The following is a 23977-nucleotide window of genomic DNA, read 5'->3' as shown; positions in this document are numbered from 1 at the left end:
ATGCAGAGGTATCGTCTAACAGGGGTTAGTAACTTGGAGAGGGGAGTGCTGTAAATTAAGTTCCTACCTTGGTGGCAGGTCCATTTTTTCTGTTCTTCAGGTTATAGTCTCAAACAGGAGCTACAGGATGGGATGACTAAAACAATTTACCTCCTGTGGGTACCCATAACCCTATAATTGGCATATGCAGGGCTTTCTAAGTCGTTTCCATCATCACTTTCACCACCAGAGTTCAGTGAAACCTTTCAATTAGTCAGGGCCCCTGGAAATGATGCAGAAAAGTACTGTAGCTTAGAAAATAATATTTACAGTTTACTATGAACTTATTGCTTAAAATATTGTATGCTATTTAATATTCATGATCACTCTATAAAATTGATATTGATAAATTTCAGGTGTATTAAAAATAAGTCTCTGTGTCAGATTTGTGGTATTCTTAGGTCTATGTCTTTTGTCTTTTGGTTCATCTTGGCATCAGACATAGGGCAGTTCAACATGAGGCCCTTGCCCTAAACAGCTCCCAATGCTAAAAACTGGCAATTTACTACTTTGTTTGCAATGACTGGTCAGAAAAAATCATCAAGGTAAACTTTGTGGATTTTCTTTGACAACTAGACTCCTTTCAACATTGAAATTCTAGACTTTAGCGACAAGAATAGACCTGGGGTATGGGAGATGTGAGAGACCTGTAAGTGGAAGTATCTGAGTATTGGCCCGCCACCTAGGATTAATAATAATTTCATTGACTTGGGTGATGGTGTCCATCATTTTCTCCAGTATTTGTATGGTACATTAAAAATAGTAGTTTATATCTAGTAATTCATCTGCAAGTCTTGATTTTTGAAGCTACAGGACACTTCAACTGACAGGTGGGATTGCTGGGATTTAGTTTTTCTAAAGCAAAACATTTGAAAGTCTATATTGACTCTAGGAAGGACCTTTACTTCAAAATCCTTACAGCTTAGGATCCCTCTGACCTCAAAGAAAGGGAAAATGAAGATACTGTGGTTGCACCACTTCAGAAGCAAAGCCCGAAGTTCTGTGCTTTAGAGGTGGTGGAGGCTTCCTGAGTGCAGGAGTCTTGGAGTTGGATGGCTGAGGAGCCTTTGGAGAAGCTGGAGGAAGGTCTGTTTCCGGTGTGTGTGGGGTAGTGGGACCTCTCTCCTTTTTTGTTTTAAAACTCATCTTCTCAGATACATCATCAAGCCCTCTCCTTGTTAAACTACTAATTCTCTTAGCAGAATTTTCGGCCTTACAATACAGGTTTTTTGCTTTTGTTTATTAATTTTAGGCAATACCTGACAGAACCTTTAACTTTAAAATTTTAGAGATGACTTCTTGCTAGGATGCTTAGGAGGAGGGAAATTTTGGTTCAGATTTTGCTTCAAATACTGATCTTGTGTAGCTTCAGTTAAAATTATCTTCCAAAGATTTAAATAAACTCTCATGTAAATATTCAGTCCTATGCCTCTTATAGAAGGGCTTGAGGAGAAAGTCAAATGTAAATAGGATATTCTGATTATTTCTGAGTTTTTTCCTAAAATCTATAGCACTTTGGCTTAGGCTTTTAAGTCAGAGGCAGGGCTGTTTGTGGATGGAGTGGATTAACTGCTGCCCTGGCCTCCTTGGGTTGCACATGTTGCCCCCTCCCCGCCTTCTCCGCAATACCCTCTGGATCTTTTGGCACCAAAGAGGCAGGAGGGGTCACCTTTGGGGGCTCCCCTGCCTTCCTTTCCAAGCGGGAAAGGGAGACGCGAAGGGAGGCCCTGATGAGATGGATGCCACAGTACAGAGGTGCCTGGGCTCCCTACAGGACCCTCCCCCCCACCCTATCCTATCCCAACCCCACTGCGCTCCCCATAGCCGCCCCTTCATGGGCTCACTCTCCTCTAGGCTCCTTGGAGACATAGCTCCCGTGAGTGTGACCATGCTCCACCCATTGCTGGTTCTGGTCACACAGCCAGAGGGAAGGAAAGACTGAAGGCGATCCAGAGTGGGCCTCAGCAATTCCGATGGACCTTCTCCCTGCACCCATTTTCACAGGCCTGCACCTCCTGCCTGGACCCAGCACCTTCCCATTCAGCTCTCTCTTCATCCTTGCCTGCACTCCCATCTGAGGATCCAAACTGCTCAAGCAGCTCCCAGCTCCAACTCTGTGCCCCACATGGTAGGTGCCCAGGTGCTGGACCCACAGGTAGGGGTGCTTTGCTCCAGGCACCTAGGCAACAGCAGCGCAAGTGGGCTATTTCCCATGCTGAGGTGGTGCTGAATATGGGGCTGAGTGTGCCCAACGCGGGTGGTAGCCAGAGGAAGCCCTTCACCCCCACCCCACCCCAGCCACCATCAGGTAAATGTGTATATATGTGTAAATGCTTTGGAAGTAAAAACTTTCTAGGGGTGGTTTAAGAAATTCCAAAAGCACATAAGGAAATATGATAGGTGGATTTGAATCCTGCTTTACTGTCAAGGGAAGTTATTCTGACATTCTCAAGATATGTTATGGTGGATGCAAAAGACAATAGGCAGGCTCAGTTATGGTAAAGATTGACTTTTGGCAGGAAAGATTCTAGCCTGGGACATGACTACCTGCCATAAACTGCTTTTAGTTAAGTTTTTGGGTGTGTTTTTGTTTTGTTTTGTTTATTTTGTTGTTGTTGTTTTATAACAAATTTGGAGATTTATTGAAGAACAAGTACAGACTCCCACGTGGGGAGGGAGAAGGATCCCTGAACTGACTGGCACGTGAGGATGGGGAAGAGTCCCCACTTTTAGTTAAGTTTTCATTTCAGACCATCCTTTGTGGTTACTTTAGGTCAGCGTGGCTCAGATGGTTAAACTTTGTCCCATGCACCAGGAGGTGAGGAGAGCAAATGGCCCGTTTGGAATCCGATCCCAGTAGGAGGGCAGGTAGTAGGCAGCCTCTCTCTCTCTCTCTCTCTCTCTCTCTCTCTCTCTCTCTCTCTCTCTCTCCCCCATCCTCTCTCTGAAATCAATAAAATAATAAAGAATCAAGCATCTTTATAAAAACCAAAAATAAAACCCTCTAAACTGTTGGACAACTACCAGGGAGTTGCTGGAGATATAGGGTAAAGAAAAATGTGTGAGCAGTAACTGCCCAAGACTTCCCTCCTCAGGACTGTATTTCAGGAAACATACTGGTGGGGCCACTTCTCCATTCACTTGTCCTGCCTCAGGCTCTGTGGCCCCCACTGAGGGTCATGTGTGCGCTCCTCGGCTCCCTCCAGCTCAGCCCAGCAGCAAACCTACCTACTTCCTTCTGTGTCCAACACAGATCCTTGGCTGCATGAGGCCAAGTGAATGTACTGGTTCTTCCACTCGTGTAAAAGGAGTCATTACTAAATCACATTAAATCTGTGAGATTTAAATGCCTGCGTGAGTAAAAGAAATTCTGAGTGAACAAGATTTAATAATTGACCTAAATGACCACAGATAAATGCTGGTAGCTTAGCAATATGAGATGCAGAATGGTGCCAACCGCACACAGGACAATAGCACAGCGTCTCCCAGTGGAGCAGTGGGACTGGGAAGCAGCCCAGCACGTTTTGTGGCAGGAGAGAGCAGGGGAAATATAGAATTCATATCTGTCTGTTTTCTAGGAGGGCTTTTGCTGGAGAAAGCAGCCTTTGGCTAAGGGATACGTTTAGACCTCTCAATGCCACATACAAGCAAAACATGGCACAGAAGCTACATGACAAGGACTGTCTGATGAGGATGAGATTTTCAATAAGAATGAAGGGTAAATGGGGACAATTTTGATTCTTATCTAAAATGGTTAGGTAGGGTTCTAGGCAGAGTGAAAGGGCCTCCAGTTCCTCTGTGGTTAATTAGTTTGCTGACGCTGTTCTCTTGGTGCCTGCCTGAGTTACCGCTCAAAGTTCCTTACTGAGAATGAAAACAAGTGTTTCTCTCTGTGTTGACCAGTGAGCCAGCAAATATATAGTGTGTTTAAGGCATAGCCTGGGAATGGGGATCAGTGAGGTGAGGGGAATCCAGGAGGTGAGGAGAAACACATGGGATAGTCCTGGAGACTCATTTCCTGTCCCCTTTCAGTAGCTCAGCAGACAGCTAGCTCAGCAGGCACCAGTGAGTAATGGAAAAATAGAGTCCCCTTTTCTGATGAGATCATTTCGTTCATCAAGCAGCTCCCATGCTGGTGGTATAGATGCTCCCAGCCTCACCATCCCTATAAGTGTGATGCATTCCATGCAGGCTCCCTCTCTACAGGAGCTCTCGCCAAGGGACCCATGGTCCAACTAAGTCTTGCCTAATCCCCTTCTATGGATTCTTGGGGATTGAGTAAACTCTGTTATTGTTGTTTTACTTTTTTTTTTTTAATTTGAGACAGGGGAAAGGTGAGGGAGAGAGAGAAACATAGCTATGAGAGCAAAACATGATCATATGCCCCCTACCGGGGATCAAGCCTGCAACCCAGGCATGTTTCCTGACCAGGAATCAAACCAACAACCTTTTGGTGCATGGGAAGATACACAGTCACAGAGCTACACCAGACAGGCCTCTGTTGTTATTCTGATTGGAATTTCCCCCCCAAAAAACAACAAAACACTATATTAACACATTTGTTGTCCTCTTTACATGCTGGGTTGAAGGAATTTTGTGCCCACAAAAATCTATAGGTTGTTAATGTGGCTAATATTATACAGAGGAAGACTTGGAGCCTGGAGTCAAGTCCACAACTATTACAAGGGCACGATTCGTTAATATACGAGTTCACATGGTCTGAAGTCTGTCTCACTGAACCCCTGTATCACGGTGTATAAGGCCTCAGTTCCTCCCCATATGAACCTGTCCACATGTATGCATGGATTTGCTTGTATATGCATAGATTCTGGAAAGATACACAAAGACTGGTGATGTTGGGTGTTTTGGGTGAAGGAATTGGATGGCTGTTAAGACAGAAGGGGAAGAGTGATTTGTGTACTTTTTGTGTTTATACTAGAAGCCCAATGCACTAAATTCGTGTGAGGGGCTTGGCCTTTGCAGCCACTGTGGCTTGCCTAGGCCTCTGCAGCTGCAGCAGCTTGCCTGAGTCCTTGCAGCCCCGGCTTCATCCTATAGGTTGTTTGGCTTTCCAGTCTAATTAGAATATTATGCTTTTATTATTATAGATTCCTTTTCTAAAAATTGTGGTAAAAGGCACATACCATAAAATTTACAATCTTAACCTTTAAAAATATTTTTATTGATTTCAGAGAGGAATGGAGAGAGCGAGAGCGAGAGAGAGAGAGAGAGAGAGGAAACATCAATGAGAAAGATGAGAAAAAGTCCTGATTAGCTGCCTCCTGCACACCTACAGGGGAGTGAGCCTGCAACCTGGGATGTGCCCTGACGGTAACAAAAGGTATTTGTTACAAAGCTGGAGCACATTCTGGGAAAATGGCCAAGAGACTTCAGAAACAAAAGTATCTAACATAGATTCTTTTGTTGTTATATTGCAAAGTCATTCCTACAAGCCCTGGCCGGCTTGGCTCAGTGGATAGAGCATTGGTGTGTGGACAGAAGGGTCCCAGGTTTGATTCCAGCCAAGGGCACATTCCTGGGTTGTGGGCTCAAAACTCAGTGTGGGGTGTGCAGGAAGCAGCTGATCAATGATTCTCTCCCATCATTGATGTTTCTATCTCTCTCTCCTTCACCCTTCTTCTCAAAAAATCAATAAAGAAATATATTTTTAAAAAGTCTGCAAATTTTAGCAGAGTATGAAATGTAAATATATAAAACTGTATGGGGATTCAAGGTGTTTTCTAGGGTTAATTTTATTATCACTCATGTAATATATGAGCCTGATGGCTCAACTTAATTAAGCAAAAGCACCATAAATAAAATGAAACTTTCTAGACCAGAAGAAAATATGTGCTTTATACCTGGAAGAAAAAAAATACCATACAATAAAAAGTATGCCCTAGCCAGTATTGTTCACTGATTAGCTCCACCGTTGGCCTGTGGACTGAAGGGTCCTGGGTTCAATTCCGGTCAAGGGCACATGCCTGAGTTGTGGGCTCCATTCCCAGTAGGGGGCATGCAGGAGGCAGCTGACCAATGTTTCTGTCATCATTGATGTTTCAATCTCTCCCTTTCCCTTCCTCTCTGAAATCAGTAAAAATATCTCTCTCTGTACATAAAAGTTTAAGTAATCAAATGAATGAACCACTGAATGAAGGGTCCACTGGTCACTATGACATGCACTGACTACCAGGGGGCAGATGCTCAATGCAGGAGCTGCCCTCTGGTGGTCAGTGCACTCCCACAGCAGGAGGGCCGCTCAGCTGACCATCCCATCCTGGTGGCCCAGCAACCTGGAAGCTCACTCCCTCAGTAGTCCTGCAGGTCCTGTCTCCAGAGAACGGGTCAGGCATCAATTGACCTGCACCACAGGCATGATATCAACAGTGCAGCTGGCCTGCTGGAAGTCGGCCCTGGGCACTGCGGCTGCTTCCCCTCCCGAGAGGCTCTGCAAGGAAGAAAGTATATAAAAGCAGCCTCAGATGGCTCCCAATAACTGGCACAAACATCAGCGGGAAGGATCTGGATCCCAGGCCAGGAAGGGAGTCCCAGGACCTGCCAGGAGTGATAATTGAGTCCCATCGCCCTCAGCTCCCCTTGGGAGGGGTGCCAGACACAGGCCTCACGGCTGGTGAGCACCACTGCAGTGACGCGAGCCTTTCCAATCGCGATAGCTACTGACTGTACAAGAGATCCTGTCAGGCCCAGTGGGGCCGGGATGAGCAGGAGCGGCACACAGGAGAGGCAGATGGCGTTGGACTCCCCCTTTCGGCCCAATCTCCGCAGGCCACACAGAGGGACCCCACCCATACACGAATTAGTGCACCAGGCCTCTAGTCTCTCTCTCTCTCTATATATATATATAAAAGGCTAATATGCAAAGTGTCTCCTCAGGAGTTCGACCAAGAGAAAAAGAGTTAATGGCTCGCTATGATGTGCGCTGACCACGAAGGGGCAGCTTGGAACAAATGAAGGCCCTGGCTGGCAGCCAGGGAAGGGAGGCCCCCTCAGCAGCTGCTAGGGACCCTACCTGTGCACTAATTTCGAGTACTGGGCCTCTAGTATAAAAAACAAAAAGTATGTTTACAAGTTAATATTAAAAGGCAAATACCCATAACAGCAATGGGGAGGCATCAGTCTAGCAGCATGCACATTTCCCTCTAGTGCATCTCTGAGGCTCATTCAGTTCCAGGCTCCTCAGAGGTGCAGACCATGCTGGCTGCTAAAGGCCTGTAGTACCTGTTGCTTGGCAACCATTGTTTCCAGCAGTCACCTAGCAACAGGGAGGAAAGGAGTTGGAGCTTCCAGGAGGTCCAGAGTGTGGCCCCAGCAATTCGAATGGGCCTTATTCCTCTCCGCACAGGCCTGCCACACCCGCCCAGTCCCTGGAGCTTCAACTTGAACGGAGGTGGGGGGCGGGGGGCAGGCCATCCAATCAGCCCTGGCCCCGCCCCAAACCCTGGTGGACCCATCAGGGGTTCTGCTCCAGACCTCTTGGCACCTGGGCACCTCGAGGAGGCTGAGGCAAAGACCTAGATGAGGAGGCGGCGCGGAAAGCAGTAACGGAGGTAGCAGCCGCCAGCTCCTTCCCACCCCCACCAGGACCTGACTGGACCCTGAGCGCCTGGGGCCCTAAGGGGTACCTGGCTCAGACCCACGTGGTGTGTGGTGTACGTTGACCCTGAAGGAGAAGTGGAGGAGGAGGAGGACGGCCACGCAGAGGAGACCCTGGATTCTGAGGACGCTGAGGAAGAGAGGGGGAGAGGTCCAGGAGGACTCCCATTATCCGGAGGAGAGGGAAGAGGAGGACGCGACCAGTGACTGCAGGGAAAGCAGCTTCAGGAGGCTCAGCACCTACAGCAGCTCTCCAGGTGCCCACCCCGCCCCTGGCTGCGGGCTCCCTCCCCACCTCCCTGCCCTCCCCCTCGGGCTCCCAAACCCTAACCCTAACCCTAACCCTAACCTCCACTTCCCCCCACAGAGGGCAAACGCCAGGGCACATCAAGTCACACACACACACACACACACACACACACACACACACACACACACAAACTCCAAAACAGCACACCTAGATTTACCAGCGGAAAGAGGCGCATGGTCAATGGAGATTGCTTTGTGGCAGTTTGCAGGCCACATACTGGCTCGCTCTTCTCTGCCCCCAACCCTCCCATTTTCCTCTTCAAAATTTGCCCAGTGCAGTGTCTCCTGAGGCAGGATCAAAACTTTGGCACATGGATCCACTGCATTCATTTTTTCTCCCCTTGTGTTGGATTGTTTTTCTTTTTTTGGAATGAAAGAAGCCTCTTGATTTGCAGACCTCTCTGTATTTCTAATGTGGTTTCTTTTAGAATTTTATTATGTATCTGTTCTTTAAAAGGGACTTGAGGATTTAGACAGGTTGTCTCCCTCCCGCCCTGCTCGCTTGCGCTCTCTCGCTCTCTCTCTCTCTCTCTCTCTCTCTCTCTCTCTCTTTCTCACACACACACATACACTCTACTCTTTGTACCCCTAGCTGTGTAATTTTTGTTTTTCTAGAGACTGATCCTCATATCCTCTTGGTTTTTCAAGCCTATAAAACAGAAATCTCAAGCAAAATCTATTTACTTCAAACCATTAATCTATGCAGCCTTTCTGATAAATGCATAAAAGAGCTTTGTTGTTGTTTAGAATTCAATGCTTTCTCCTGAGTTTTATGAGACTGTTGGCCAAAATTTACTAATTATAAATACAAATGTATAGGGCTTAAAGGTATGGATGTAAAATTGATATTAACTTCAACGGGAAATGTTTTCCTTAATGTCCTTTAACTTTAAAGAAGACATCTTTTAGGAAGTACATCTATTAAGGAAAAACATTCCAGATGGAAATAAGGAAACAGGATGGCTGCATGCCTTTCAATTACATTGGGAAATTGTCTAAAAGGCCCACCCCAGGACTCCTTTCATCTGGGGGTGGAGGGGGGGGGGAATGAACATTTGATTGATGCTCTCTTTACTATTTTTTTAAATAGATTTTATTGATTTTTTTTACAGAGAGGAAGGGAGAGGGATAGAGAGTTAGAAACATCAATGAGAGAGAAACATCGACCAGCTGCCTCCTGCACACCTCCTACTGGGGATATGCCTGCAACCAAGGTACATGCCCTTGACTGGAATCGAACCTGGGACCTCTCAGCTGTATCCATTGAGCCAAACCAGTCAGGGCCTCTATTTACTATTGATCCGGCGGCAAACTTTGTGCATTTACATGTTAACTTGTAAATTTTTGTTCAGCACAGATGCAAATGTGTGTGTGTGTGTGTGTGTGTGTGTGTGTGTGTGTTTCGGTAGAAAATATATTTGCAAAAGTTACAGTTATATTGCAATATTGAATATTACTTTATTTTTCTCTAAGTTAACCAAATTTCAGAATGCCACCCCAACTAACTGTATAAATCTCTGTTCCTCAGATGATAATAGAATCAGTTTTGTAAAGGTTAAGTACATCTTTGACATATATGCAATCTGTCAAATTTGAATGAGTCATGTTTTTTAAATTTTTATTAATTTTTAAAATTATTACTCGCTTACTCGCTATTTTTTCACATTGACAGTAGAAAGGAGGTGGGGAGGGAAGAGAGAGAAAGAGAGAGAGAGAGAGAGAGAGAGAGAGAGAGAGAGAGAGAGAGAGAGAGAGAGAGAGAGAGAGAAATGTCAATGTGAGAGAGACGCATCGACTCATTGCCTCCCATATGTGCCCAATGAGGGCTGGGATCAAACCTGCAATCCAGGTACCTGCTCTTGACTGGAAATTAAAACTAAGACCCTTCAATGTGAGGGCCTACATTCTAACCATTAAGCCATGCTGGCCAGGGCTGAATGAGTCACGTTTTTAGCTTCTTAAAAATGATACTCTGATGTCTCATTTTGAAAAACAAACAAACAAACAAAAAAACACACAAATCCAAAGCTCAGCAATTCTTGCATTGCTTTTTCCTCTCAAAGTTCAAATGAAGTTAAACTGGATATAATCATTTAATGCACAGCTTTTATAATCAGAACAGAGCAGTAATTGTTGCTTTTCAAAAAATAATTCAGGCCAAGAAGCTCCCAGGAGGTGAGTTGAGAGAGACTAGAGATGGGTGGCTGGGACCTAGCATCCCTTCTTATCACTCAACAAGTTGCTCAGTATATCAAATGACTCCTGCTCAGGTTCTCCACAGAGTCCTGCTTCAGGTTCATTACACAATCCTGAACTTCCGCATTATTGGGGTTGGCACAGACAAGCTGCCCCCTTTTGGTGATGAAGCTGGGGAATAAAGGGGAGAAAGATTACACATTGAGGAGGGTTCTGCAAATAAAGATGGGGAGCCCCATCCTCCCGGCCCTTCAGATTCTCCATTCAGCCCAGCTTGTTCCTTTCTCTGCTGCAGGAACTCAGGGTGTCTCCTCTGTGAGACGCTCCCTCAGCCTGTGAGACTTCCTTAGTGACTCATGGGAGTTTCCTGGTGCAGACCTGCTCCTGCTCTCTCCTTCCTTTCCTAGCTTCCATATTCAATGGGAACGTCTCATATCTGATGCTCTGCAGGATAAAAATGAGGACACAAGCCTCCCTTGACCTTGAAGGATCCAGAGGATGTGACTTTCATGGGCATCCATCCATCATCAGGGCCCTCCTCCCAAGATATGGCTGGTATGCTTGGCACTTACATGACACCAGGCTGGGAGCACCCACTGGTCGTTATAAAGTAACTTTCCATGAATACGCATCGGATTTTTCGTGAGGTATAGGACGGGCAGCAGTCAGAAGGACGCTGAAAGCCTGTAGTAAGAGAAAAGGCCGTTTAAGGACTATTTCCTTTCCTCCTTCCCTCCAAAGTACTGGGGAGGGTGAGAAGGCACAGGGCTCAAAGGGCTTGTTTTCCTCCTCTACAGCATGTGCTGGCATGTCCTCGCTTCACACTTCCCCCGGTTGCGTTGTGTCAGAGGGCACCTAGGCCAAGGACACAACAGGGCCAGGACCATTTCTCCCAGAAGTGGCAGGGTTTGATGCTTGCAGGAGGCATCAGAGAGCACCCTCTCCCCTAGGTGATCCTTCTCCAGGACAGGCAGGAGGAAGAGAGGTCATCTATCGAGGAGGGACCCATGGCCCAATCTGATCTTCCCTGTAGGTGTTCACCATCTTCAGCACCCTTTCTCTTTCCCCATGTCCTAAACAAGGTGAATGAAGCCACTGAGCAGATCTGTACCCTCCAGCTGCTTTTAAATACATGCCACAACTAAACATTTACCTTCTTTAAAAAAACACATAAGTATTTTCATTGATTTTTAGAAGGAGAGAAAGGAAGAAGGATAGAGAGATAGCAACATCGATAAGAGAGAGGCTGCACAGCCCCTCCTGGGGATTGAGTCCGAAACCTGGGCATGTGCCCTGACCGAGAATTGAACCAGTGACCTATCGGTTCCTGGGTCAACACTCAACCACTGGTTACACTGGCCAGGCTCATTTACCTTGAGAGTGCATTATGGGATTCAACTGATGCATCACCATTCTTGATTCTATTTGGGAGAAACAGACAAGAAGGAAAGAAATCATTGGGAGGCAGCAGTGTCTCAGTATCTCCACCTATCCCATTTCTCAGCCTAACCCGCTCCCGCAGACTAGGAACCGACTCCGTGACCCTTCTGTCCGAGGGCAGATGCTCTAACCAGTGAGAAAACCAGCCAGGACTATATTACCTTTGTAAAACCTGAAAGAGTCTGCATTCCAAAATACATCTAGACCAGTGGTTCTCAACCTTTTTTTTTGGCCATGCCACACCTAAGCATCTCTAAAATCCTGATGACCCACTGAGACATATAATTCTTATCAAAAATCGAACTCCTATTCACATGGAGGAAGCCTAAAAGGCCATTAACTTGGTCTAAACAAGCTTCCAGGGAACATGGCATCCATGAAAGAAAAAAAATAAAAGAATGAAAGGACAGTTGAAGTACTGAGGAAGAAATCACTAAAAAATTGTTTAAAAAAATAATAATATGAAGTGATATGAAAAAATAGCAAATAAAATTTCAAAACATAATAGAGTACTGAAATGCATAAATATGTCACAATATATACTTATATACTGTATATGAGGTCCCTAGACCATAAGAAATGCAAAAAATTCACTGTTAATAATATTCTCAAATTGTCCCCCTTAAAAATCAAATTGCCCCCCTGTGGGGTATGTGTCCCACGTTGGGAACCACTGATCTAGACCCAATGTTTTGGGTAAGGGACTGTAGACCTGCATTATGCTAATTAGGTAAACACAACTAAACTTTTAGCTCATTTCTTATATAGTTACCTATGAATTATACTTAATGAGGCATATGATATGTTGCTTGATATGATGTGTGTGGAGCTTGAAAATAAAGTCTTACGTGGCCTTGTTTCCCTGTAACAGCTTCCTAACTAGCTCATATCCTAACGTCTCTACTTATTGTCTCTGTGATCTTGAGCAACTTATCAAAGGCTTCTGTGCCTTAGTTTTCTCATTTATAAAGTGAGAATAATAACTATTGAATATGCAAAACTATATAAGTTGCTGATAGTTTATTCCTCAGGGTTGTTAGGATGATTCAATGTATTATCTATGAGACAATTAGAGCAGTGCCTGCTTGTACATAGACAGTGCTAGATATTTGTTTTTTTTTAAATAAATAGAATGATTAGGTGGACTTAGGTGAGTCACTTGTCCAGCTTGTCCCATTTCTTCTTCAAAATTATAGTTTCACACTACATGGTATATAATAGTTCTAATGTAGGGTTCTATGCTTCTTTCTCCAGATTTATAATTTTAGTACAGTTCTTTTGATCTTGTACATATAGTTCTATATCAGCTAAGAGAAAGTATCAAATAATTCTGGCCATGAAACGGGAGAAAATTATTTCCCCAAGTGGGACAAGTCTTCTGTATATGGTTTCTTCCATGGACCAAAAGCTGCAGAAAAAGGTCTGAACCTACTGCTACTGCTTTTAAACAAGTGCCAAATTCACCTTATGTTGCAGGAGAGTGTCCCTCTGTGTTTCCTCCCTAACTGTAAGTTACTGTTCAATTGTCCCCAGTGAGAAGGCTCATTGAACTCACCAGCATCCAAGGATTCATGGGCCAGGGATCCATGGGCAGGGGATCCAAGGGTAGCAGCAAGGATGAGGATGGAGAGAGCAGCTGCAGGGACCTTCATCTCCCCAATGTGCAGACAGCGCTGGCCTGAGGATCCTGGGCTCTTTGCTCCCTGATTCCCTGGACCCAGCTCTGCCCTTGTATTTATAAGAGGAGGATCAGGAAGTCATAGGGCAGAAGAATGCTATTCTTTGGCTATACAATCAGCAACATGATATTTCTAAAAAAGGGAACAAGCCTGGGAATGCAACAAGAAGTTGGGGAAACAATGATTTGCGGCTTTCCCGACTGCCCAATGGATATAGGCAAGAGTGTCAAAATTGGTGACCAGGACCTTAGCCAAGACAGGAATGGAGACCGTGTGGAAAGAGCTCTCACATCCTATGTGGATTATGAAAATCCTATAGGAAGAATGTTAACAATTTACTGAGCTCTATCTATGTCTAAAACAGCTTCTCCCCTTAACTTCCCCTCCTCTCTGTAAAGGAACTACTTTCTTCTTACTTTCTCTTTGTAAAGGTCATGTTTGTATATACTAGAGTGCAACCTTTACTTTTTCTCAACTCTTTTTTGCAAAAGAATACCTAGTTGACTTTTTCTTTACAGTCAACAAGAGTGACCATATTTTATTAAAGATCCTTCCTTAGGACATTTAATTATTCTTCTAAATCAGAGTTTTTCCCCTCAGGAATTAACTGTTCTCAAGTGCACAAAGAGCCTATTATCAGGGGTGATCCTAGAAGGAATGCTGTAATGTGTAAACCTGGTTGTGTGACTCCTCACATAGAATCTTTATCCTGGTCTCCTCTCTTTCTTTCATGTCCCACATCCAATCCATTAACAAATATGTTGGCTTTTCTTTGAAAAATATGTCCAGCAACTTATTATTCCTTACCATCTCATGGTCCAAGCCATCCTTGTCTCTCATTGAGATTCTGTCCTTGCCCCTCTTTAGTTCATTCTGCACATTGCAACCATAGTGAGTTTCTTAAAAAAGAAGTTAGATCAATTCAATCCTGTTTGAAACCCTCCAATGGCTTTTTAAAAAATATATATTTTTATTGATTTCAGAGAGGAAAGGAAAGGTAGTGAGAGATAGAAACATCAATGATGAAAGAGAATAATTGATTGGCTGCCTCCTGCATGGCCCCCTGCCCCCACCCCACCCCGCTCTCCGGGATTGAGCCTGAAACCCAGGCATGTGCCCTGATGGGGAATTGAACCATGACTTCCTGGTTCATAGGTCAACACTCCGCCACTGAGCCACGATGGCTGGATCTCCAATGGTTTTTTAATTCCACTCAGTGTATAAAACCTGATTCTTATACTAAATTACAAGCCCCTGTGTGATCTGATCCCTATTTGCTCTCTATTAAAAGCTCCTATGTGATCTGGCCCCTATTGGCTCTCTGTTTTCATGTCCTACTACTCCCCCTCACTCACTCTGCTTAAGTTATGCAGGCTGACCCAGATTTCTGTTCCCTCTGCTTGGACCACTCTTCCCTCAAATATCTCTATTACTTTACCCCTAACCTCCTCTAACGTTATCTTTTCAGTAAGTCTTTCTGGGACCTCTAAAATTATAATCTCCCCCTGCCCAAATTTCTTTATTTTTTTCCTGTATACTTAACACTTAACATACTACACATTTTACTTCTAAATCTTTTAATATTTGTATCTTCTAGAACATACACTCCATGAGAGCAGGGATTTTTGCTTTGTTTACTGTGATTTCCCTGGTGACTAGCATATTGTATGGTCTTAGTCTAGGTTCCCCTGAAAGAAGAGCATGAGCACTAGATAAACTGGGAAGTATTCCTAGGAGCAGGAGTGAGGGACTCAACCAGTTGTGGAGATTAGTGCTTGATTCTATTGAGATTTTTGAAGAGCCTTATGAATGCATCTCAGAATATTTTGCCTGGGGAAACAAAGGGGAAGCATTTATCTCTTGGTTTTCATCTGTATGGCATTTAGAAAATGTGGCCACTTTGACCCTCTCCCTTCTCATCAAGCAGTGGGGTCTATATTCTCTTCTTTTGAAACAGAGAGGGCTAGTGACTATTGTTCACTCATGTGACAGCTGAGGCTAGGTTGGGAAAAGCCATGGAGCTTCAACCTTCACCACTGGAATACTCACCCACTCTTGGGACTCTGAGCTACCATGTCAGAAGACTGACTAGCTTGAGACTGCCATGCTGTGAAAGCCCAAATTACATGCAGGTATTCTGATAGACAGTCCCACATGAGCGTAACCTTTAGGTCATCCCAGCCTAGGTTCTAGGCAGAGGAGTGAGGAAGCCTCTAGAACTGTAGTACTGCTTGATATAACAAATATTGGCCACATGTGTTAATGAGCACTTTAAATGGGGCTAGTCTAACTCTTGAAACAAATGAAAAAATAGAAAGCCTCATTAAAGAAATAGAAAGTGAGAAGTAGAAGATATAAAGAAGAACTAAATGGAAATCATAGAAAATATAATAACCAAAATAAAAAGCTCAATGCTTGGGGACAGAGAAAATAGAAACAGAACAATAGAAATAACCCAGTATGAATAACAGAAAATAGACACCCCCAAAAAAGAACAACCAGATATATGATTTATAAATTTTCCCCATTCCACTGGTTGCCTTGTCACTCTGTTGACTGTGCCCTTTGAGGTACAAAGATTTAAGTTTGATGTAGTCTCCTGTGTTTATTTTTGCTTCAGTTGTCTGTGCTCTTGGTGTCATGTCTATTTTTATTTTTTACAACTGAATGTGAATCTACAATTAATTCAAAATAAAAAGTATACTTAAAATACAAAAAAAATAAATGGGGCTAATCTAAATGAAGATATTCTGAAAGCACAAACTACATCCTGGGTTTCAAAGATTTAGTACTTTCCCCAACCCCCAAAAAAACTGTTAACATGTCTCTTTTTTTATATTGAATACATGCAGAAATGATAATATTTTGGATATATTGTGTTAGAGGAAATATATTGTTAAAATTAATTTTATCTGTTTCTTTTTATTTTTTAATGTGGCTATGAGGAAATTCAAAATTACATATATGGCTGCATTATATTTATATTGGACAGCACTGTTCTAGGTGATTCCCCATCCATTTGGAGTCACTCCTTGTCACCTGTGTTTTCCCAGGTGAGACCCCAGACATCATGGAGCAGAGACAGGCCATCCCTACTGTGCCCTGTATGGATTTCTGACTCATAGAATTTGTGAGTAGAATAAAATAGTTGTTATTTTATACCATTATGTTTTGGGTGGTTGGTTACACATCAATAGATGATGGGAACAACCCTTCATTGGCCAGTGGTGGATCACAGGTATAATTTCCTCACACTTCTGCTTTGCTCATGCATGAGTGTTGTGTTCTTGCAGGTGTTCCACATCACAGGATCAGAGAAGCCCCAGGCAGGAAGTTAGAGTTTTGAAGTACAGGCTGAAGCAAGACACCTCCATGACGCTTATGTAAATCTAATAAAGTGATGACTGAGCATGTGGCTGAGGTAAGGGGTAGGGTCAAAAGATATGAATGATACAGTCCATCCCTTGCTTCCCCTCCAATATGTTTGTGCATTTGTTTTGTCAAATACATTAGAAAGCCTCCTTCAGATGGTTTTATTAGTTCTTTCAGGTTAAGTGGAACCCTATACTAGTGCATCATCATTGTCCCCATCATTCCCAAGAACCTAGCAGAGCCTAATCCAACTTAATCCAGCAAAGCCTAGTGTTGCAGGGATGGGAACCACAAATAGATCAAGGGGAATCATGGAGAGAGGGGCCAATCCTACATTTATTCCTTGGTTCCTATATGTCCTAGTTACTGGGGACATGGCATCATCTATCGGCTTTTAGTTTACTGCATATACTGCATTGTGGAGCGTCTCAATCCTGAAGTTTGTTGTCCTCTTAACTAAATTATTAATACCACATCATTTTATTGGTCTGGCTGCTTCTGGGTGATTAAGTACATAATAATACCAGTGGATCCCATATGCCCACTGACTCATATCATTTGCTATGAAATGGAACATTTTGCCTGAGGCAGTGTTGTGCAAATACCATACTATCTGTAAATCTTACCAGCTGGCAAAGGCACTGAGGTAGGATTGTTCTCTCTTGCAGGGGTCCAAGTTACTCAACATGTCTCTCCTTGATGGTAGGTGCCATTTTGAGAGTTGACATCTCTGCTGTTGGAAGGTTAGACATTCAGTAGTGGCAATAGTTCAGTTGGCCTTGATGAGAGAAATCCCATGCTGTTGGGACCATGTGTAGCCTCCATCCTTGTCACCGAAGTGTCTCTGTGCACAGGCTCATTGCATTTAGCACTGTTGTGGCTGAGGGGCGAGGCTGGCTGACATCCACAGGACAAGTCACTGATTTATCCTTTGCTGTAATGCCCTCCACTTTAGTCATGAGTGATTATTCAGTACTTCCAGGTTGTACATGCCCGAGTATTGAGTGATTCCTGTAGGCATTCAATATCTCAGCATCAGATAATCTCTGATACAGGAAAAGAGGGGTATGCATGATGGCCAAAGTAAAGTGCCGTCAGATGATATCTACATGGAGCTGGACAAAGTCTGTTCAGAACTTGCTGAGGTGATGGCCAGAGTAAGAGATGGGGCTGATAGAATGGAAGTGGTGTACAGAGGTGTCTGACACAGCACTGAATACTTGCTTGTTCATTGAAAGAAAAAATGAAGGAACAAATGTCTGATTTCACAATACACTTACTTCCATTTATTGACTTCCCCAATGTAGAAAACATTTTGTGAGTGTTTTTTGTGTACTTCCTGAGTCTTTATACCTCCCCCCCACCACCCTCATTGGTGACATTTAAGAATCAGATCAGCTTTATTTGTTACTTAGCTCGGCATAAACTTGGGGCCCTGTGGGCATCATCTCTCAGGTGAAGTGTTTACTGTATGAGGTGCTTACTATAATTATTTCATAATAGTGCCTAGAACATCCCATAGTTTCTTCCCTTACAGAAATACTAAATATCCTGTCATCTCTGTCTGTAAATGCTACTCTTACCACATCCTGTGATGTGTGCTTTCATAACATGTTTGTCTAGTATTAGCTGAGCTACTCTACTATTTCAGGGGAAGAGGAGGGCAAGGGTCAGTATATCTGAACTAAAATATTCTTTCATGGGGTCATCCCCCTTCTTTCTCAGTCCTGCAATTAGTCTATATGGAAATTTTCTGCTGTTACTTCAACCTTCCCTATCCCTCCTTTCTTATCAGTCCATTTGTCATGTGTCTGTATCCTGGGCAGGTCATGAAATCTTAGAATAGCTGTTCCATTTATAGGTCCCTTCTGAGGAAAGAGCCCTGACATTGTGACTCTTCCCTGCAAACTTCCTTGAGTTTCCAAGTGAAACCATCTCAGGTGCCTGACTTCATCTGAGAGATGCATGGTGACTAAAGAAAGTCCTTTGAGCTCTGTATGTTGTCCTCAACAAAGTAGAAGTAATATTTTGGTTCTCTCATACCAGCTGCACGACCTGTTGCGAAGGGCTATCTGGTGCATGCAATCTTTCCACACTTTCCCGGCCACATAAGAGTGGCTTTGGGGCTGGAACCAGTTACTTTTCGGTGCATGGGATAATACTCACCAACTGAGCCTCACAGGCCAGGGCCTATAAGTGAGTGTTTCATGGCAACTCTTTACACCTACACACCATGCATAAGGTTGACATTCTGGGACTGCTGCTCCTGTGATTGACAAGAGGTATCATTTGCTTAACACATCCCAACTTTCAAAGCACCGGGATTGCTATTACTTTGAGACCCAGGCAGGAGGGGACTCTGACCTAGACCTCATGCTCTGGAGGACTCTTCATATCACAAACACATACAAAACCAATTTATCAGGGAACACGAAAGCACCTATGTCTCTTGGGATGTGGTAACCAGGGCTGGCCCATATGACCTGTAACTCTAAACATCCACCCTTGTGACAAACACAGTTCATGCCTCAAAGGGAAATGCTTCTCTACCTCTCCTGCCCTCTGGTTATGCAATATTAAGTATTCATTTCACTTTTAAATTTTTTACCTCATTTATCAGTGTTTTTATTCAAAAAAAATTTTTTATTGATATCAGAGAGGAAGGGAGAGGGAGAGAGAGATAGAAACATCAATGATGAGAGAGAATTATTGATCAGCTGCCTCCTGTACACCCCACACTGGGGATTGAACCCACAGCCTGGGCATGTGCCGGGAATGGGAATCTACCTGGTGACCTCCTGGTTCATGAATCAACATTCAACCACTGAGCAACACTGGCCAGGCAACCACTGTAATTATTTTTTAAGTGTACAGTTCATTGATATTAAGTACATTCATATATTGTATAATCATCACCTTCATCCATCACCGAACTTTTTTCATCTTGCAAACTAAACCACTGTACCCATTAAACATTACTCCCCATTCCCCACTCCTCCCAGCCATTAGAAATACCATTTTACTTTCTGTCTCCATGAAATTGACTATTCTACGTACCTCATATATAAGTGGAATCATACAGTATTTATCTTTTGGTGACTGACTTATTTCACTTAGCATAATGTCCTCCGCGTTGTCCATTTTGTAGCATATGTCATAATTCCTTTACTTTTTAAGATTGAATAATATTTCATTGTATGTATATGTATTTTTTACTTATCCATTCATCTGTTGATGGACACTTCGATTGCTTCCACATTTTAGCTATTGTCAGTAAGGCTGCTATGAAGAGGAATGTACAAATATTTCTTTGAGAGCCTGTTTTCAAAAGTGGAATTGCTGGATCACATGGTAAATCTATTTTTAATTTTCATACTGCTTTACGCAGCAGCTGTATACCATTTTATATTTCTATGAACAGTGCACAAGAGTTCCAATTTCTCCACATCCTTGCCAACACTTGTTATTTTCTGTTTTTGTTTTTTTGGTAGTAGCTATAGTAATGGGCATGAGGTGGTATTTCATTGTGATTTTGTTTTCAGCAACTGTGTTTTTTTTAGTTTTATATTGTGGGGTTTCAAGTAAGTTTGTTTGTAAAGAAAATGTGCTTTTTTTAAAAAGAATAATTTAAACCCCAAAGAGCAGGAACTTTTGAGCTAGCATAGATTGTTTTTAGTCCTGAAATCCACCACTTATGATGCTATGGGAACATTTGAATAATATAATTAAGCTTTTAAAGTCATACCTGATTATTGAAAGGAATATGTAATGTGAATGATCTAAGTGAGTGAAATCTTCCTTGTGCCCATATTCAAGGAAGTTTATTGAGCTTATACTCTATGACAGGCACTTTCTGGGCCCTGGGGTTACAGAGACAGACAAGAAAGGCAAGATCCCTGCTCTTCAGATGCTGAACATATAGTGGGGCAGACAGACAAACAAGGTAGTAGAAGATGGAGTTAAAAGCTAGGAAGAAAATAAACCATATATACACTAATAAAAGAGAAACATGCAAATTGACTGCCACTTCGCATTGCCCACCAGCCAATCAGGAGTGAGTTTGCACATTAACCCAACAAAAATGGTGGCAGCCCTGCCCCCCAGCTGCTCTGGGCCCCTGGGCAGCATTCATGCAGGTGCAGAACAGCCAGAGCGGGGTGGGTGGGGGGCAGAGGGAGCTATAAGAGCAGTGCTCCAGCCGGAGTGAAGACAGAAGGCGGGGGCCAGAGTGAAGGCCTGGGTCCTGGGTGCCGGAGGAAAACCGGTGCCAGCATCCAGGTAAAGGAAGGCATATTGCATGAATCTTTGAGCAACGGGCCTCTAGTATAATATGATAGAGAATGCCTGAAGATTGGGTGGAAGTTGCATAATAAGCTGGATAGGGGAGCCCATTGGGAGGGGGTATCATTTCATCTAGAACCTGCTTGTTGAAAAGGAGCCAGACTCACCCAGATTAGGGGGAAATGTATCTGGATAGAGGAAACAGCAAGGGCAAAGACTTGAGGTGGGCATGGGCTAGGTATATTTAAGGAACAGACAGAAGAGTGGGCTCCTAGAGAGAAAGAAGTGAGGGTGAGAGTGATAGAGATGAGGTCAGTTGTCCAGGTCCTTCGGTTCTGGTGACTTAACACTGCATCGCATTTCACAGCCATCTCATTCACATGGGTTCTGCAGGAAGTGACAAAGCAAGCTAATATGGCTCATATTCCAGTGGACCTGGGTAGCTACATCCTTGAGAGTAGGTGAGTGGGTTTAATAAGAACACTTATCAGTTGGTTTAAGGGAAAACAGGCAAGAAAAGACCATGGATTCCTTCCCCCTTAGACTTCACTCTCCCTCCCCTAGGAGAGGGCCTGAACTGCCTTCTTTCTCTCAACAAATTGAGAGCATACTTAGGGAGAGAAATTGACACTTAGTTGGATGCCTCTGGTGACTGTCTTTCTCCTCTCTACAGACTGTGGGCTACTGTGTGTGTACAGGAGGGGGAGAGTGGCGGTCAGTGGCCTTTGTCTCCTTGGCTAACAGTACATCGGATGTGAGGATGCAGGAGACACACATGGGCAAGAGGATGGAAGAAGCTGACTTGTACCATTGCTTGGGTCTTTCAAAGCTACTGAGAACACTGAGTCATCTGTCTTTCAAGCTTTGGTCTTTGGTAGGCAACATCTATCCTCCTTCTGGAGCTTCAGTCTTGCTTGACTGACTCTACTTTCCCAATTCAAAGAAGAAGGACTGGAGTCGGGGAGGGGAACATGGGGAAGATTAAGGCTCAAAGTTTGTTTTTGTTTTTGCACACTGGCCCATACAACAATAATGCTGATTCACAATAGATTGTACATCACTTTCCTGAATTTTACTCTTTCCTGTTTGATCCCAGGGTACTTTAGTGTAGTGCTGAAGATCAGATATTTTGTCTATAGCTCTTTCCACCCAACTCTTCCTAGATGTTCGTGCTGCCAGAGAGGGAAGGGGTCCATCCAGCCTGACTCACCCTAGCTGCACCCATGCTGACTTGCATGAATACTTCCTTTTTAAAGTGCCAACAAAGGGTTTCTTGCCAAGAATTGCATAGGTAGAGAATCTGACCACTCTTAAGTTTATGGAATCCGTCCTCTTTCACCCTCCTTTTTTGGAAAGCTGGTTGCTGTGTGCTTGTCTTCAATATTCTATAACTTCTCTGCCTTCCAATAATCCAGGATTATCAGTCTCTAACTGTATGTTGTCTCAGCTGCTAGAAAGGACTTCATTCAAGCAAGGAATGAGATGCCATACAATCTTCCTTTCCATGTTAGGCTTCATTTTCTTCTTAATTATGGGAATTACGCCCTATCTAGACTATAATGGATGGAGAAGGTACAATTATAAACTGGAGACCCAAGTGTTCTTCTACCTCTTCAGTTAACACTATGTTCATTCATGAACTCACTCATTTACTCATTCATTTATTCTATAAATAATTATTGAATGCATACTATGAGCTAAGGACTGTCCATGTATAAGAGATTTAGCCAAGAACAAGATGCATTGGGTCTTCTATGAATTTAAGCAAGCATTGAGCCTTTGGCACTTCCTTCTTAAAACAAAACAAGACAAAGCAAAAGCTTTCATTATGATTCATTATTTTAAAAGCAACACTGTGGAGCCCAGCCAGTGTGTCTCAGTGGTTGAGTGTAAACCTGTGAACCAAGAGGTCATGGTTCAATTCCTGGTCAGGGCACATGCCAGGGTTGTGGGTTCGATCCCCAGTGGGGAGTGTGTAGAAGGCAGCCAATCAATGATTCTTTCATCATTGATGTTCCTATCTCTTTCTCTTTCTCCCTTCCAATCTGAAATCAATATATATATATATATATATATATATATATATATATATATATATATATATATATATGTGTGTGTGTGTGTGTGTGTGTGTGTGTGTGTGTGTGTTTTAAAGCAACACTGTGGAGAAATTCAGAAATACTTAAGCAAAAGGAAGTAAACAGAGATCCCCTTTTATCCACAGTAATAGTTTTATATATTTTTAAAATAAATTGTTATTGTTCAGATTATTACAGATGTTCCTCTTTCCCCCCCCCCCATAGATCCCCTCCACCTGATTCCCCACCCCACCCCATGCCCTTATCCCCCACCACTGACTTCATCCATAGGTGTAAGATTTTTGTCCAATCTCTTCCTGCACCCCTCACACCCCTCTTCCCCCTGAGAATTGTCAGTCTACTCCCTTTTTATGCCCCTGATTCTATTATACTCATCAGTTTATTCTGTTCATCAGATTTTTTATTCACTTGATTTTTAGATTCAGTTGTTGATAGGCATGCATTTGTTGTCATTTTGTTGTCCATAATTTTTATCTTTACCTTTTTCTTCTTCTTCCTCTTAAAGAATACCCTTCAGCATTTCATATAATCCTGGTTTGGTGGTGATGAACTCTTTTAGCTTTTTCTTGTCTGTGAAGCTCTTTATCTGACCTTCAATTCTAAATGATAGCTTTGCTGGGTAGAGTAATCTTGGTTGTTGGTTCTTGCTGTTCATCACTTTGAATATTTCTTGCCACTTCTGTCTGGTCTGCATAGTTTCTCTTGAGAAATCAGCTGACAGTTGTATGGGTACTCCCTTGTAGATAACTAACTGTTTTTCTCTTGCTGCTTTCAAGATTCTCTCTTTGTCCTTTTCCCTTGGCATTTTAATTATGATGTGTCTTGGTGTGGTTCTTTTTGGATTCTTCTTGTTTGGGGTTCTCTGCACTTCCTGGACTTGTAAGTCTATTTCTTTCACCAGGTAGGGAAAGTTTTCTGTCATTATTTCTTCTAATAGGTTTTCAATAT

The 23977-nt window shown here is 43.3% G+C and overlaps 2 protein-coding genes across 2 annotated transcripts in view; one reads left to right on the top strand and one right to left on the bottom strand.

Moving 5' to 3' along the window:
• Positions 1 to 1139: 1139 nt before the first annotated feature.
• LOC307115275 (leucine-rich repeat-containing protein 37B-like) overlaps positions 1140 to 23977 on the top strand; it is an 86192-nt gene continuing 63354 nt past the window's right edge. Inside the window, exons 1-4 of the mRNA XM_079798436.1 lie at positions 1140 to 2167; positions 10609 to 10713; positions 16331 to 16407; positions 16571 to 16698. The gene's annotated coding sequence lies outside the window, so the exon portion shown is untranslated. The remainder of the gene's footprint in view (positions 2168 to 10608; positions 10714 to 16330; positions 16408 to 16570; positions 16699 to 23977) is intronic.
• Positions 8535 to 13343, bottom strand: LOC307115278 (C-C motif chemokine 15-like). Its single transcript, XM_079798440.1, has 4 exons — positions 13154 to 13343; positions 11532 to 11579; positions 10731 to 10842; positions 8535 to 10329 (listed from the first exon to the last, which is right to left on the bottom strand). The coding sequence occupies exons 1-4, from the start codon at positions 13248 to 13250 to the stop codon at positions 10206 to 10208; spliced, it is 381 nt and encodes a 126-aa protein (XP_079654566.1). The 5' UTR covers positions 13251 to 13343; the 3' UTR covers positions 8535 to 10205.

This window comes from Cnephaeus nilssonii, assembly GCF_951640355.1.
Source record: "Cnephaeus nilssonii genome assembly, chromosome: 19".
Classification (NCBI taxonomy): domain Eukaryota; kingdom Metazoa; phylum Chordata; class Mammalia; order Chiroptera; family Vespertilionidae; genus Cnephaeus; species Cnephaeus nilssonii.
Note: the sequence above shows the minus strand (reverse complement) of the source record. Positions and strands in the feature narration are given on the sequence as shown.

Bases quoted from the DNA above. Each gene is read 5' to 3' on its own strand.
- LOC307115278 (XM_079798440.1), bottom strand. From the start codon at position 13,250: ATGAAGGTCCCTGCAGCTGCTCTCTCCATCCTCATCCTTGCTGCTACC. The intron at 11,580-13,153 runs GTGAGTTCAATG...TCTCCCAAATAG, and splicing joins CCATGAATCCTTGGATGCTG to AATCAAGAATGGTGATGCAT. The intron at 10,843-11,531 runs GTAAATGAGCCT...CTCTTACTACAG, and splicing joins TCCCATAATGCACTCTCAAG to GCTTTCAGCGTCCTTCTGAC.